This window comes from Enhydra lutris, unplaced genomic scaffold (genome assembly GCF_002288905.1).
Source record: "Enhydra lutris kenyoni isolate GAN:26980312 unplaced genomic scaffold, ASM228890v2 scaffoldscaffold48, whole genome shotgun sequence".
NCBI lineage: Eukaryota > Metazoa > Chordata > Mammalia > Carnivora > Mustelidae > Enhydra > Enhydra lutris.
This window is the reverse complement of record NW_019154132.1, coordinates 17,260,821-17,276,107: the sequence shown is the minus strand read 5'-3', so window position 1 is coordinate 17,276,107 and position 15,287 is coordinate 17,260,821. Positions and strand designations below refer to the sequence as shown.

Sequence of the window (15,287 nt, the reverse complement as noted above, 5' to 3'; positions counted from 1 at the left end):
CATAACCCTGCCACCCTCTCCCTACCCCCTTCCCCCCCGCAAACCTCAGTTTGTTTTGTGAGATTAAGAGCCTCTTGTGGTTTGTCTCCCTCCTGATCCCATCCTGTTTCATTTATTCTTTTCCTACCCCCCAAACCCCCCATGTTGCCTCTCAACTTCCTCATATCAGGGAGATCATATGATAATTGTCTTTCTCCGATTGACTTATTTCGCTCAGCATAATATCCTCTAGTTCCACCCATGTCGTTGCAAATGGCACGATTTCACTTCTTTTGATGGCTGCATAGTATTCCATTGTATATATATACCCCATCTTCTTTATCCATTCATCTGTTGATGGACATCTAGGCTCTTTCCATAGTTTGGCTATCGTGGACATTGTTGCTATAAACAAAGAATAAGAACTTCTAAAACTCCACTACATGTGCCAATCCCTACCCAGAGTCAATACCCATATGCTCTACCTTCCCTCTTGTTACTGTGTAGAAACTGCCCACTGTGCCATCTAAGGACAACCGCTACTTTGTGTACCAGAACCCATCTCCTCTTATCTGTGGTAGACACGGAGATGGGCCACCCAGATCTCCCTTCAAGGAAAGGCCTGCCACCAAGTTGCAGAGCCCCCCGGGGGTCTGCTGTAACCATGGAGTCACTTTGCCTACAGTCATGCCCTTCGTGGGGCAGCTTGCATGCAGTGACTGAGCAAAGCGGCGTTATAAAAGCCCAACGAAGAAGGACACTATGAAGAGCAGCGCACACTCCAGAGCTCCCCATGGGATTCGCGAAGGCTTTGTCAGGTCTGCCTCAGTTTGACCTCTTCCTCTGCCCAACCTTGCATCTCCCCCTTCCTTTCACAGGTATTGGTCCCCCATAACTAACTGGCACCCTAACTTCGGCTTCCGCATCCGCGTACAGAGACCGGCCCCTCCCTCTCTTTCAGCACGAACTTTCCACTCTCTACTGATTCATTCCCATCATCACATAAACATTTGGTAATACCTTCCTTCTTCAAAACCAAACTCCTTTTGAGCTACTTTCCATTTCTCTGCTCCGCTTAACAGCAGAATTCCTGGAAAGTGTCTGAATCCATTCCTTGCCTACCTGTCTCACTAGAACCCCACTCGTGGCACCTTCCACGTGCCACCTCCCCAGAAACAGCTGTTGTCAGTGCCGCTGGTAACTCAGCATTGTTACGTCTAATGGGCAATTCTCAGTTCTCACCCTGCCTGGCCTTTGGCAGCTTCTGACCCAAGTGATCGCTCTCTCCCTTTCAGACACTTCTTAATCATTTCCCTTCTGAGACACAACTCACACAACCCAAGATTCTCTCCCACCTCACTGGCTACAGTAACTCCCTCTCATCTCCTTTGCTGGTTCTTCCTCCTCTCCTGAACCTCTAAACACTGGAGAGCTCCACTGTATAATCTGGACCTTCTCCTCATCTGTACCAATATTCACTGTTAATAATCTCTTACAGACTCAGGGCTTTAAATACCATCTACATGTTGACAACTGCTAAATTTACGTCTTGACTAGAGCTTCTTCCCCTGAATGCCAGACTCTCACATTCAACTATCTATTCTGATTCTCCACTTAGATTAGTAGGAATCTCAAACCTAGGATGTCCAAAACAAAATTGATTCCCTTCCCCATTCCCCGCCCCCAAAGAACAAAGAAGCCCTTCCCTCCCATCCCCAACTCTTAAGGTCTTTCTCACCCTTTAGTAACTAGCTACTTGGTTCTTCTGGTTATTAAACCAAAAACCAAAAGTCATCACTGACTCCTCTCTGCCTCTAATACCCCACATTCAATACTTAAAAGAATTCTTTAGAATTTATCCAGTCTTCCTCCAGTGTTCTTATTTATGGTCTCTTTCCAAATGTCATCTTATTAACAGTTACCAAATACGTAAAATAAGATCCCATCCCCCCTACTGGTTACTTCCTATCTCCTTTAACCTGTTTTATTTTTATCACAATTTGTCATTCAGCATTTTCACTTGTTTGTTCATTGTTTTGACCAGAATGCAAGCTTGAAGATTGCAGAGACATAGTTCTGATCTCTAGCACCTACTGATGAGTGGGAGGTAGGTGCTCAGCAAACACTTTTGAATGAACACATGAATGAATGAAAAAGGATGGGAAGGGACTAGTGATGGTATTACGGAGGTAGCAGAAGCACCTGGGCATAAAGCTAAAGGATGCGAAAGTGCAAATCGTTTGAAGATTCTGAGGGAAAAGTGGTCCTAGCAGGAAAAAAAAGCAAAAAGCTCAAAGGTGGGAATGAAACTGGCTTTCTGGGGGAACATCAAAGGCTTGTGTGGCCACAGCCACAGGTGTCAGAGAGGTGAGACTGTCAACAACTGGATTGCATAGGACTTTATGAACCGTAAATTTTTAAGATTTTTTTTTTTTTTTGACAGAGATCACAAGCAGGCAGAGAGAGAGAGAGAGGAAGGGAAGCAGGTTCCCTGCTGAGCAGAGAGCCCTATGCAGGGCTCGATGTGGGGCTCCATCCCAGGACCCTGGAACCATGACCTGAGCGGAAGGCAGAGACTTAACCCACTGAGCCACCCGGTTACCCCATGAACTGTAAATATTTTGAATTTTATTCCAAGTATGAAGAGAAACCACTGGAGGGTTTTAAGCAAGAGAGTACCCAATCTGATAATTAAAAAAAAAAAAAAAAAAAAAAAAAAATCACCTTGGCTGCTGTGCCAGTAGCAGGGGGTGGGGGTGGCAATGTGGAAGCCACCTGGCCAGTGAGAGGCTGCTTCCAAACCCAAGCAAAAGGGTGCACGGACAGGATTTGAGTGGCATCAGAATAGTGAGGAAATTGATATAAAATTTGAGGGTAGAGATGACAGGATTGGCTTATAGTGGTTGAGGAGTAGGGAAAAGAAAGCAAGGGAATCACATACAGAAAGAGGGAGCTATTGAGGAGCGAAAATACTGCGTTCCGGTTTTGAAATGTTGAGTTTAAAAGGTATCTGCGCAGCTGGCCTAGAACTCCGGGAGAAGGGTCTGGACTGGGCAATACCGTATTTATTGTACGATCTCCCCCACCTTTACGGGTCTGAACCGGGCAATACCGTGTTTCCTCTATTATCTCTCACACACACCCCTACACTTAAGGGTCTGGATTGGGCATTGCCGTATTTACTCTATTATCGCCCCATAGTCACGGGTCTGGACTGGCAATACCATACTTCCTCTATTATCTCTCTCTCACACACACGCACACACATCTACATTCACAGGTCTGGACTGGGCAACACCGTGCTTCCTCCATTATCACACTCACACACACACGCCCCCCACACTTACAAGTCTGGACCGGGCAGTACCGTATTTCCTATATTATTGCTTTCTCTCACACCTCCGCATTTACAGGCCTGGAAATCGCACACACATCCCCCTATATTTACAGGTCTGGACATAGATTTGTCTTTGGTGACGTGAACTCTCAACGTCGTAGGGTCTTCTTCCTTTCGGTGCAACTTACAATCCATGGGGTCCTGAGAAATACGGCAGTTTTCAGGACTCACCCCCAGCACGATCTCCGGAACCTATAGGAGACCACCCATTTAGTAATTGCTCTCAAGCTCTGTGATACACTGTAGGTAGCGACTTCCTGGGATAGAAACTTCTCTGCCACCAGCCGCCCACCCCCTCCCGGGCCAGGCTGCCCCCCTTTTCCGGGAAGGAACCGAGGAGACGATACCCAGGCAGGCCCCCTAGCGTTCTCGCGATCAGCCCAGTCAGGCCGGCCTGCCGCCCCGGACGCGGCCCGCACGCTTCCGCAGCAGAGATCCACGAGCCAGGCCCCGAAGCCCGGGCGGCCCCAGAGCGCGCCGCCCCTCCGCCCCCAGCCCGGGCGACCCCGCGCGGCCGCGCCCCGGCCCGGGCTCCCCGCGGAGGCGCCCGGCAGCCCCGCCTCCCCCACCCGCGCGCGCCAACTCCCAGCTCGCGGCCCTGATTGGCCGCCGCATTCCCGCTTTCCTTCCCGAACCGCCATTTTGAAAATCTTGTTGATTCGGGGGAGCCGAGAGCGCGGCGCGAGCGTCACGCCAGAGAGCGGCCCGTGCGCCTCCTCCTCGGCGCTCGCCGCCGCCTCCCGAAGCCTCTTCGTGCCTTCGCGCGCCAGGCCCGCGGCGGCCGGCACCCGCGGTGAGGGCTGCGTCGGGGCGGAGGAGGCCAAGAGGGCGCCGCGGGCCCGCCCGCCTGCACCGCAGCGGCCATTTGGACGGCGGCCTGGGGCGGGGGAGGGGACGCGGGGCGGCCGGCGGCGGCGCGGGCGAGCGGGCGGGGGGACGGCGCGGGCCGGGCGGAGGGAGGGGCGGCGCGGTGCCCGCGGTTTCCCGCCTCGGGAATGCCCGGAGCCGCAGGTAAGTCTCCCCTGGGGAGTGAGCGCGGCTGTCCCGGCCGAGGGAGGAGGCAACTTTGAGGTCGGGTTTCCCGCGGCCCGCGGCGTTCCGGGGCCGGGAAGCGTCGGCCGCCCCGTTCCTGCCGCGGGGAGCGAGGGGACCGAGACGTGTGGCTTCCTGGCCGCCCGCAGGTCCACAGCATGTCCTCCTCGGGCCCAGCTGCAGAGGGAGAGGGAACCCCCGCCCAGCCCGCGTCCGAGAAAGAACCCGAAATGCCCGGCCAGAGAGAGGAAAGTGAAGAGGAGGACGAGGACGACGAGGAGGAGGAAGAGGAGGAGGAGGAGGAAGAAAAAGGTGGGAGAAAGTCGGGTCCCTGGTGATGGATTTCACAGAAAACCCTCTTGCGCCCCCCCCGCCCTTTTTTTTTTGCGCCCGGAGACGCCAAATCGAAGGGATCTCTAGCGAGAATGTTTCCGAGCTGTATCCCTTTTTGGGGTTGTGCAACAGCGGAGCATTAACTCGATGGGTTCCAGGTGGTAGGACAGAACGTGTTAGCGTCGTTGCTGCGTGTCTCGGAGTGCGGTGGACTTCTGGCCAGCAGTGCGTGCTCGCAGCGTCTTCGCCTGCGACGGGACGTTTCTGAGTTTCAGATGTGCTTTTTTAAAACCGCTAGCTTTTGAAGTCGCTAGGGCAGCCGTTTTTAACTTCCATCTTTTGCTCATGTAAGTACAGGTGTTGTTCTGTCTTTGGACGTTACGGCGAGGTCTTTCCTGAAAAACCACATGAAGACTTAAAGACGTTATTTTGCTAGTCCTGGAAGTACTTGGACAACTTCGGTATCTCTGCGGAACGTCAGCAGAGGCCCTTCTCAAAGGCTCGGGGGAGTTAACTTTCACGGGGAAACACCAGTGAAAGCTGTTGCTGCTTGAGAAAGTAGTTAAATATGAAAGCGGTGAGCTGTGAAAGAGTTCCGAAAGCGGTCTCAGTTGTGGAGTTGCGGAAGAGCAGTATTAACCAGTAGTTACCTGGGGGCATGAAGAACCCGACAGAATTCGGGGGTGGTACAGCATCGCTTTCCCCAGCACGCGTGGGGCAGGGCCAGCTTCTGAAAACGTCTGCAGCCACTTAAAAATCCAGATCACAGTTCTTAGAATTCTCCGATGATATTAGCCCAGTCTAGGTTTGTTTCGGCAAGGTGGCTCCGGCTCAGCCAGACTTTGGAAGAAGTTGGAAGTTTTTTTTTTTTTCCTAGACCCGGGTTCAACTGTCAGTTTCTTTTAAGTCTAAAGGCGCCCATGGTCAGCACCTTCTGAGTACAATCTGGCTTGAGATTACATGGTTTGTTTAAAGTGGTAGGTGTTCTGAGAAAGGAGCACTTCCACACTTATAAGTACAAAAGTGCTTAGGAAAAATATACAAATTTACTCCTAAATTATTCATAATGCAGTAACTGAAAATTGGCTGCAGGATCTCAACTACTAGGCCAAAGTTTTCCTCCAGGTGTTTTTTTCCTCCTAATTTTTTGTTTTTAAGTTTCTTTTTAAAGATAGGGTTGTGATACCACTTAGATGATGCATTCCTGTGTGTTAGGGAAAATTATACAAATCAAGTAAAAAATACTACAAATGGTAGATATATAGCAATGTTTGGGGAACTGATGGTAGCTGAAGTTGTGATTTTTTTTTTTTCCCCCAAAATTACCCCGAAGCAGCAATTCTGTACTTGTTCTAATTGCTTATTGTTCTCTTCCCTCATTTGAGGTGTTTGTGGAACAACTAAAATTGTAAAGGTTTTTATACTGGTTAGCCCTGAAAATTGTGCAGCTGAGGCATCGCAGAAACAAGGCAGGTAGTCTGGGCCAAATGAAGGTGGGATTGACTTGACTTGGGTTGGGGAGGAGCTAGAAAAGATGACTTTCAGGTTTCTGTCTTCGGGAGCTGAGTTGACAATATTACTGTTTTCTGAAGGATAGAACTGACAGAGGTGAGCGCGTTTGGAGATGAGTATGACTTCTGTTTTGAGCGTACTGCATTAGGTACCTATAAGACAAGAAGTGGAGCTGTCCAGTTGTTGTCCCTGATAGCTGATTTGAAACTCCTGACTAAAGAGAGATCAGGAAAGTCATTAGCTTATGGATGGTAATCAGAGGTGAGCAGATGGTTTAAATCACTCAGGGAAAGGAAGTAGCTTGATAACACGGTTTGCGGTAGTGTGCGTTTTCTTCACTCCGCACACCATTGCCGGAATATACCTGCTGGAATCCCTTTATCCTTCCTAATTCTTTCTGTGCAAATCCTTACATCTCCAAATCTTACTATCCTTCAAAGCCAACTCGTGTTTTGATCCTTTTTCCTTAATCCAAAAATAATTACTCTCTTCAACTCAAAGAACTTTTATTTGTAGATTTCCTTTAGTGTTCTATCATCTTCTGCTTGGAGTATGTTTGTGTCTCATCACTACCAGTGGACGTGATCTCTTTCAAGAGTTACTCAGTGTCTTAACCATCTGTTCATCCCCCCTTTAGTATCTAGTGAAGCTTTGCACAAAACAATTCAGTTGAATGAATGAAAGGACCTTCAGTGATAGTGTCCGCTTTTTTTATCTGAATTTATCTCAGTAGTTAAATCGTTTTGGAAATTTAAGCTCAGTGTTTTAAGTTTTAAAGTATATGTTCTTTATCATCTAGTCTCTTTTTTTAATAAAAGCAGTCTGTACTATAAACAGTTTAACTTTTTTAGAATGATTTATGGCCATTGTTATAAACATTTACTGAACTACAAAGTGACGTCGATTGCAGTAAATATAAACTGGTAGAATTTTACCCTATTTATAGCAATTTCAGGCTGCTCTGCCTTAGCTAAGGTCTTTCTTTTTCTTTCATCTGCTTACTGAATTACTGCTTTTCTTTGTATGTTTTTGAAGTTGTTATAATCTCTGTCTAAACTTGCTGTTTGATGAGGTACCATAAACTAAATCACAATCAGCAAAATTAGGTCTAATCAAAAAGTAGGCTTAGTGAGGGCTGTGGTGATTTTGCAGTCACTAGACTTTCATTGGCAACAGCTGTAGTGCAATAAAACTTTGTTTGCTTTGTGATTTTTTTTTTTTTTTTTTTTTTTAACTGGATCCCTGGTGAGGTTGCCAGGTAAGTAAAATGCTACTCTAAAAAAAACTTGGTGATGCTATTAACTTATCATGAAGTATTTTCAACTTTCTTTCATCATTTGCTTCTCAGAGTCTTGGTCAGAAGAAGAGTAAGGTATTAGAGGTTTCTGCAGGGTTTTTCTACATGTTTATCCGTAGTGTTAACATGTTTTTTAAGCTTTTAGCTATTTAAGAAGTATTAAATTAATTTCTAGAAAAAAGTCTCATCGTGGAAGGCAAGAGGGAAAAGAAAAAAGTAGAGAGATTGACCATGCAAGTCTCTTCCTTACAGAGAGAGCCATTTACCATTGCACAAGGTAAGTTTGTTCTTTTCATTTTATGGTAAAACTGCCTGAATGTACAAAATGATGGTCATCGGTGCTTAGTTTTTAGTGTTGATTAAGTAGTTATATATTATGGGTATAATTTTATTTAGTTTGCCCTATTCAGCAAAAGCTATATGTAAATTATGCTGTAAAATAATTGTGATTAAAATGACTTTGTAAATGTATTAACGCATAAAGGATATTTAATTATTACAGTGTTTGTTTTTTTCTTTTTTTCTAGGAAAGGGACAGAAACTTTGTGAAATCGAAAGGATACATTTCTTCCTGAGTAAAAAGAAAACAGATGAACTTAGAAATCTACATAAACTGCTTTACAACAGACCAGGCACAGTTAAGACCTTTTTTATATATTTAACCTAGTAACATATTTATGTATTAATGTATTTCACAAAAGAAGCATAATTTTAGTTCTGGAAAGAACTTCAGCAATCAACTAGTTCAATTTCTGTACTATACTAGTGAACAAGCTGAGACACATACTTATTAAATGATTTATTGTAGAATATATAGTTAGATATTAGCACTAGGACTGTAATATCCAGGCTTTGTACTATAGTTATTTTTATGCCAAACTGAAATTTCAAAATGTGAAATCCAAATAGTGGTGATTTTTAGTGATCTTTAAATGTATTAAAAGAAATTTATTTTTTGGATATATCTAGCTATTCAGAATAAATGATTCAGTATAATTGTATCTCATTTTGAGCAGATATCTGGTAAATTAGGTAGTAATTTTTTGTCAGGGAATTTGTCGGAACAAATCAGTATATCATTTACCAAATTACACTGTATATACAACTTCAATATTTTGTATAATTGAGGAAACTTTGCTTTGGGTTATGCATGGGCAAAGTGAAGCTTGCGGTTAGAATCAAATGTGTGGAGCATGGTATAATTTCATGTCATCCTCACTACAGTCTGATATACGCAGGTCTTATTACTGCTAAATGGTATTAACTTTTGGAGGTCCTTTGTTCTTTTCAAAGAATAAAATCCATGACTGACTGATTTGGGAAATATTAATAGTGACTTGCGTTATTTAAGAAAAGGGAGTTTTTCTAAGAAGTAACTTTCCACATTCCCCAGTGTTGTCAGATAACATTTAGTTGTGGTTTTATAATTGCCAGTAAAAGTTCCCAGATGGAAATTCATTCAAAGTGAAATTGTTATTTTTGAAGAATTAAACTTACAAGCCTTTTATAATGTTAATACTTTAGTAACAAGTACAGTTTTCAGTTGTGATTAAGAAGTGCTGAATAAACCACTGGTGTAAGTGGGAGACAGATACAAAAATAAAGATATTGGCTTTGAATTTTTTTCTTATGTACATCACTGGGTAATAAATAGCATTAATAATAAGGGAAACATTTTCAGGTGTCCTCGTTAAAGAAGAATGTGGGTCAGTTCAGTGGCTTTCCATTTGAAAAAGGAAGTGTCCAATACAAAAAGAAGGAAGAAATGTTGAAAAAGTAAGTTATTTTCTTAAGTATTGTGTTTTGACCAATGTGTTATAAGTTTATTTTTAATCATTTAAATATGACCATTTAGACATTTTTTTTCAAAGATTTTATTTATTTGTTTGACAGAGAGCACAAGTAGGCAGAGAGGCCGGCAGGGGAGGGGGAGAAGCAGGCTCCCGCTGAGAGCAGACAGCACGATGCGGGACTTGATCCCAGGGTCCTGGGATCATGACCTGAGCCGAAGGCAGAGGCTTTAACCCACTGAGCCACCCAGGCGCCCCTCATTTAGACATTTTTAGTAGACTGCTAATTCTTTGCTTTAAGTGCCAAGATCTGACTTTTCTTCATAACTATCAACTTAGGATGTTCATTACTTTCCAATAGTGACTGTTAGGAGTATTAAAAACTCAACATGTAATGACGTTTCTACTTCTTAGAAGAACTATATACAGAAGTTATTCATGTAGTCCAAAAAGTCAAAGGGGAATATAGTGAAAAATCTCCCCCACTCTTGTTCTCTGCCAGCCATTCTGTTCTGCGAACTTACAGGTACCATTTAAACTATTTTGAAGATAATTTGATAGGAACACTGTTCTTTACCATAATGCAAGCAAGATGTTATATTAAGAGCTTTTGTTTGTTAAATCCCCTATAGTTTAAGAGTTCTAAATAAAAAAGATGATTACCTGTTTCTTCATCAAAATGTTGTCATAGTAGGAGTGCTAAGGGGGAGATGTAGTATTTAATCACCAACCTCAAGCATTGTCAAATCGTGAATTTTATAGTGCTGCAAACCTCTTACATTATTTCCTAGGGAATTGACCTTTTTTTTTTTTTTTTTTTTAAAGTAGGCTGCATGCCCAGTGTGGAGCCCAGCATGGGCCTTGAATTTTGACCCTGAGATTGAGACCTGAGCTGAGCTCGAGTCAGATGCTTAACTGAGCCACCCAAATGCCCCAACTTCATTTATTCTTTTTACTCTCTTTAAAACTTAATTAGTAAATGGTGTTTTCAATTTATCAGTGACCATATTTGGTTGTATTTTGTACATTAGTCAAGATTATTAGGAAAGTACTTTTTAGATTTGGAGAAACATTAGATGTTTTTTTTAATGTTTGTACCTGAGCCAGTTTTGCTAGCTATTGTCTTTTATGTTGTGGAGAATATTTATAAACTTCGGTGCATAATAAATTGGGTTTCTTTCATTTTCTGTTTTAGATTTAGAAATGCCATGTTAAAGAGCATCTGCGAGGTTCTTGATTTGGAGAGATCAGGTGTGAATAGTGAACTGGTGAAGAGGATCTTGAATTTCTTAATGCATCCAAAGCCTTCTGGCAAAGTGAGGACCAATTTTTGCTATTTCAGTAACAAATCAAGTATTCATAGTCTCTCCTTACTTTTTCTTTGGAACAATTTAGTTTGTTAGCATTTCTTGTCAATATTCAGTATTGCCTTCTGCATTCAAAGAATATACCTCTGTTGATGTATCTGCCAGTTTCATGATAGAAATAACATAGAAGCCACACAGATACATCCTCTCATCAGATAAAAAAGGCATAAGATTCAGAAAAATAATTATTCACTAAATTAAGTTAAATGGACAGAAATACAAAGTTCCAGGGTTATATGTCTATCTGGAAGGCACTGGAAGAATAGAAACAGGTTGAGTTGAGGGTGAGGTGTTGGATTGGTCAGGGAGGGTGTGCAACCTTTCGCCAGGTCAGAAAAGATAAGACGGGGATATATTAGAACTGGATGATTTCTAGACACTGGAATAAGGTTATGAAAATAGAACATTAAAAAAAACAAAAAAAAACCCCAAACTGACTCTTACATGTTTCTTGGATTGGGTTTCCAGAATCAGCAGAGCCCAGGAGCTAAAGAGGAAAGTAAAATGGTCTTGTACTTTCCCCCATTCTTCCTTAAATTTAGATTAGGTTTGCCCGAATTGTTTAACAAATGACATGACTGACTTGAAATGTCTATTGAAGTGTTAACTTACCTGACCTTGCCTTTTCAGTTTGTTTGAAGTTTGTCAGTAAATATTTTTAATATTCTTCCTTACTTTGATAGTAAAGAAATTATGAAGAGATCTAGAGGACCTAGGAGTTCAGGGGCATACCTTCAGTGAGGGGAGAAGTCATAAAGATTAGGAATCAGAAGATAGTTCTGGGACTTTGGTTTTATCTGCTGCTGGTCCAGTCTATCATTAGCTGCGTAAAGACTGATAAAGGATATTTTCATAAATTGTCATGCAGCTGAAAACCCAAGGGCCATGGTAAATCTTTTGTTTCGGTGTTTTGAATTGGCTTAAAGATGAGAGATTATCTGTTTTTGTAAGTTTTTACTATGGGCAGACTGCAATTTCATGTGACAATTGAATACCATTTCTCCGGAGGACATTACTAAATTGCTTAGGTTATGAGGGATATGTTTATATTCTTTTCCTCAGTGATTTTTTAATTGTTGGTTTTTAGGACCTGATTACTCTCTTAAAAATTAATGAGGACTCCAGAAGCTTTTATAGGTGTTATTTTGATATTTACTATATTATAAATAAAAACTGAAAAAATTTTAAATTAATGGTAAGCCTACTACATGTTAACGCAAGTAATATTTTATATGAAAAATAACTAGACTTCCCAAAAAATTAGAAGAATATATTTTTGCAAGTCTGTTCATGTCTGGCTATTCTCACTTGCTTCTGCATTTCCGTCTATTGCACTTGTGACTTTTTTATTTAAAGTATGTAAAGGAAATCATCTTTTTACAGGTAAGTAGTTAGAAAAAGGAATGTTTTAAAGACCTGGAGATAATTACGTGTGTTCTCCTTTGATACAGTACCAAAACTCCACAGTAGTAGTTTATTAAAGGTTCATTATAATGTAGTCTCTGAAACCAAGTCATTGAACTCTTGGGTTTTTTATCAATGATTTTGTAATTGCATTCACCATTTAGAACTTACTGGTTTTTCTGAATTATGCGGATCTTCCAGATGTGGTCACATTTCCACTAAACACTGTCAAAAAGTCATTAATATAACCACCGTCTCATCAGAAAAATCTTTAGGTATTGGGAGACTGTTAGTTCATGGTGACGGATGTGAGTAATCCATTTAAAGTTTTGACATTAGTCATTGGCAGTAAATACCATCCGTTGTTTTCCTTACAGTGGCAGGATCACCTTTATTTTGAACACATGTCTTTTCAATATCTAAGTCTGAATAGGCATACTTTGACGGTTCTTTTACGAACGGTGTTTCATGGAAGAGGTAGCTAGCTTAGCTCACAGCTCAGTTGTGCACGGGATTTTTCTTGAGAAAACCAGTGAAGTTCAGTGTGTAGCGAACATATTCTGTGTGTACCTCCCATTTTGTTACAGATTGCATAAAGACATGTACAGGTTGAGAGTTAATACAATATTTACTGCTTCATCAAAGACGTTCTTAAAGGAAACACCTTTTTTTTTTCTTTCTAGTTTGTGGCTGTGAGGAATACAGTGACTGTTAGCACAGTTGGTGGCCTCCGCCGCCTTTGGTACTAAGGTGCCTGCAGTTTTACAGTCACCTTTGCCTTTGCGTAGTCAGTACAGATGTCAACACAGTGAAAAGAGAAAGTACATAATGTCTTGATATTATTATGAAAATAGTTTTTACCTCGTGGGCTTCTGAAAAGGCCTCGGGAAACCCCAGGGTGCATGAACCATATTCTGAGAACCACTCTTTTAGCCTTACATAATACAACTCTTTTTTAAAAAATTTTAATTAATTTTATTATTTCAGTGTTCAAGATTCATTGTTTATGTACCACACCCGTGCTCCATGCAGTATGTGCCCTCCTTAATACCCACCACCAGGCTCCCCCACCTTTCCTCCCCCCATGGAATCCAACTCTTACACATCCACTTTCTGTGCAAGATTCTGTGAGAACTAATCCTCAATCTAACGATAATCAATCTCAAGTTATTTTCTACACTACTGTACCTTTTTGTCATTTAAGAAAAACTGTAAATTTATTAGTACTAATTTCTTCAAAATAATAAAATTATTGAATTAACATTGTTTTACTATCCTTTTTTTGTACTTCTACCTTAATTATCTGTTTTTCGGATTTTGTTTCTAAAAAGGGATGATGCTTTTGAGACTGGATTCTGGTTAATAGAGTCAGCTATTTTTAGAACCAGTATAAGAAAGCTCTAAAACATCTATGTATTGTTACTTTTTTTTAAAGCTCCTTATTTTTGGAAGTTGTATTTTTTTTAATTGGTTACTTGAATGATTTAACGTATTCTTCCACTTCCTGCATAGATTATCCTGCACCCATCATATTACTACTGATTCCATATACAGATCTTATTCTTACTACCTGTATCTGGTTCCTGAACTTAGATAGTAAGGGATACCACATTTTTCTAATATGTTTGAGTCCTGGATTTCATATGATAGTTTGGACAGTGAGTCACCTTTGCTCCAGTAAGATCAAAGAATTTATACAGATAGCTTTAGTTCCTGGTACTAGTTGGTAATAGTAACAGGTCACATAATAAGGATATCTATGTACATTCAAGGAAGTTTTTTAATAGACCCTTATAGAGCAACCCTCTGAGAAATATCACTGGTCTACTAACTTAAAATTCCTGAAGTGACCTACATTAACTCTTGCCCAGTCTGCCTTTAGGAAGGATAGGTTTTTGGGGGGTAGCTAGAGGCTGTCTTGTGGATTGTGCATAGCCGGAGAACACTACATACACAAAACAGCCACCTTTTCTTAATTTTTGTGCAGGGGACAGTGACCTTTAAGACTGAAACTTTCTAGAAGAGAAAGAATCTGTGATTCTGCTAGCTTCATGAGAGATTTTTCCTAAAGTTACCTCTAACATTTATACGGTTGCATATCATAAGGTTATGTTACCAAATTTTCCTTACTGTTTCTGCTTATTATAGAAAATAATAAAGGCAAAATAAAAACAAGATACCTATTATTTTGGAAATTGTAATTCCTCAGGGTAAATCTTTTCAGATCTTTTATGCAAGGTTATTTTTTGGTTTCCAATTTCATAAGCTTGCAAATACTCCCCTAAGAAAGCATTTAAGAATTAAATTTGCCGGTTGATATAATCAGATTGTTTCCTCGCATGATCTCTGCTTTTTAAATATGCGTGGTTTAATTAAATATCAGAGTAAAAGCAATACATGTATTTTGTGGTTCTTAATTAGCTTTATAATTAACATCCCAACACTAATTGCATATTTAGAATCATCAATGAGAGTATAATTCTGGCATTACTGAAAGTAGAGCCCAGAAGTAATATGAATATAAACTATATAGTTCATAAATTCAGGATGTGTAAAGTGAGGTTTTATTTCCTTTATGGATATCTGCAATCTTTTGATTGGATGATCCCCTAAAGCAAAAATCTCTGGCATTAATAGGTTTTTGGTTTTTTGGATGAGATTATTAATTAATTAGTTTTTTATTAACATATAGTGTATTATTGGTTTCAGGGATACAGGTCTGTGATTCATCAGTCTTACACAGTTCACAGCATTCACCATAGCACATACCCTTCCCAATGTCCCATCACCCAGCCACCCCATTCCTCCCACCTCCCTCCCCTCCCTTTTTGTTTCCTAAGATTAAGAGTCTTTTATGATTTGTCTCCCTCTCTGGTTTTGTCTTGTTACATTTTTCCCTCCCTTCCTCTATGATCCTCTGTCTTGTTCCTCTGTCTTGTTTCTTAAATTCCTCATACCAGTGAGATCACATGATAATTGTCTTTCTCTGATTGACTTATTTGGCTTAGCATAATGCCCTCTAGTTCCATCCACCTTGTTGCATATGGTAGGATTTCAATTTTTGATGGCTGTATAATATTCCATTGTATATGTGCGCGCGCGTGTGTATATATATATCTATATGTAGATATATAGATCTCACATCTTTATCCATTCATCTGCTGATGGACATCTAG

At 41.2% G+C, this 15,287-nt stretch overlaps 1 protein-coding gene across 1 annotated transcript in view; it reads left to right on the top strand.

Moving 5' to 3' along the window:
* The first annotated feature begins 3,961 nt into the window (after positions 1 to 3,961).
* Positions 3,962 to 15,287, top strand: part of LOC111156659 (DEK proto-oncogene) — a 32,604-nt gene continuing 21,278 nt past the window's right edge. The window contains exons 1-6 of the mRNA XM_022517688.1: positions 3,962 to 4,169; positions 4,558 to 4,720; positions 7,726 to 7,827; positions 8,078 to 8,187; positions 9,232 to 9,326; positions 10,536 to 10,656. Of these exons, the coding sequence (XP_022373396.1) occupies positions 4,567 to 4,720; positions 7,726 to 7,827; positions 8,078 to 8,187; positions 9,232 to 9,326; positions 10,536 to 10,656 (582 nt within the window). The 5' untranslated portion in view covers positions 3,962 to 4,169; positions 4,558 to 4,566. The remainder of the gene's footprint in view (positions 4,170 to 4,557; positions 4,721 to 7,725; positions 7,828 to 8,077; positions 8,188 to 9,231; positions 9,327 to 10,535; positions 10,657 to 15,287) is intronic.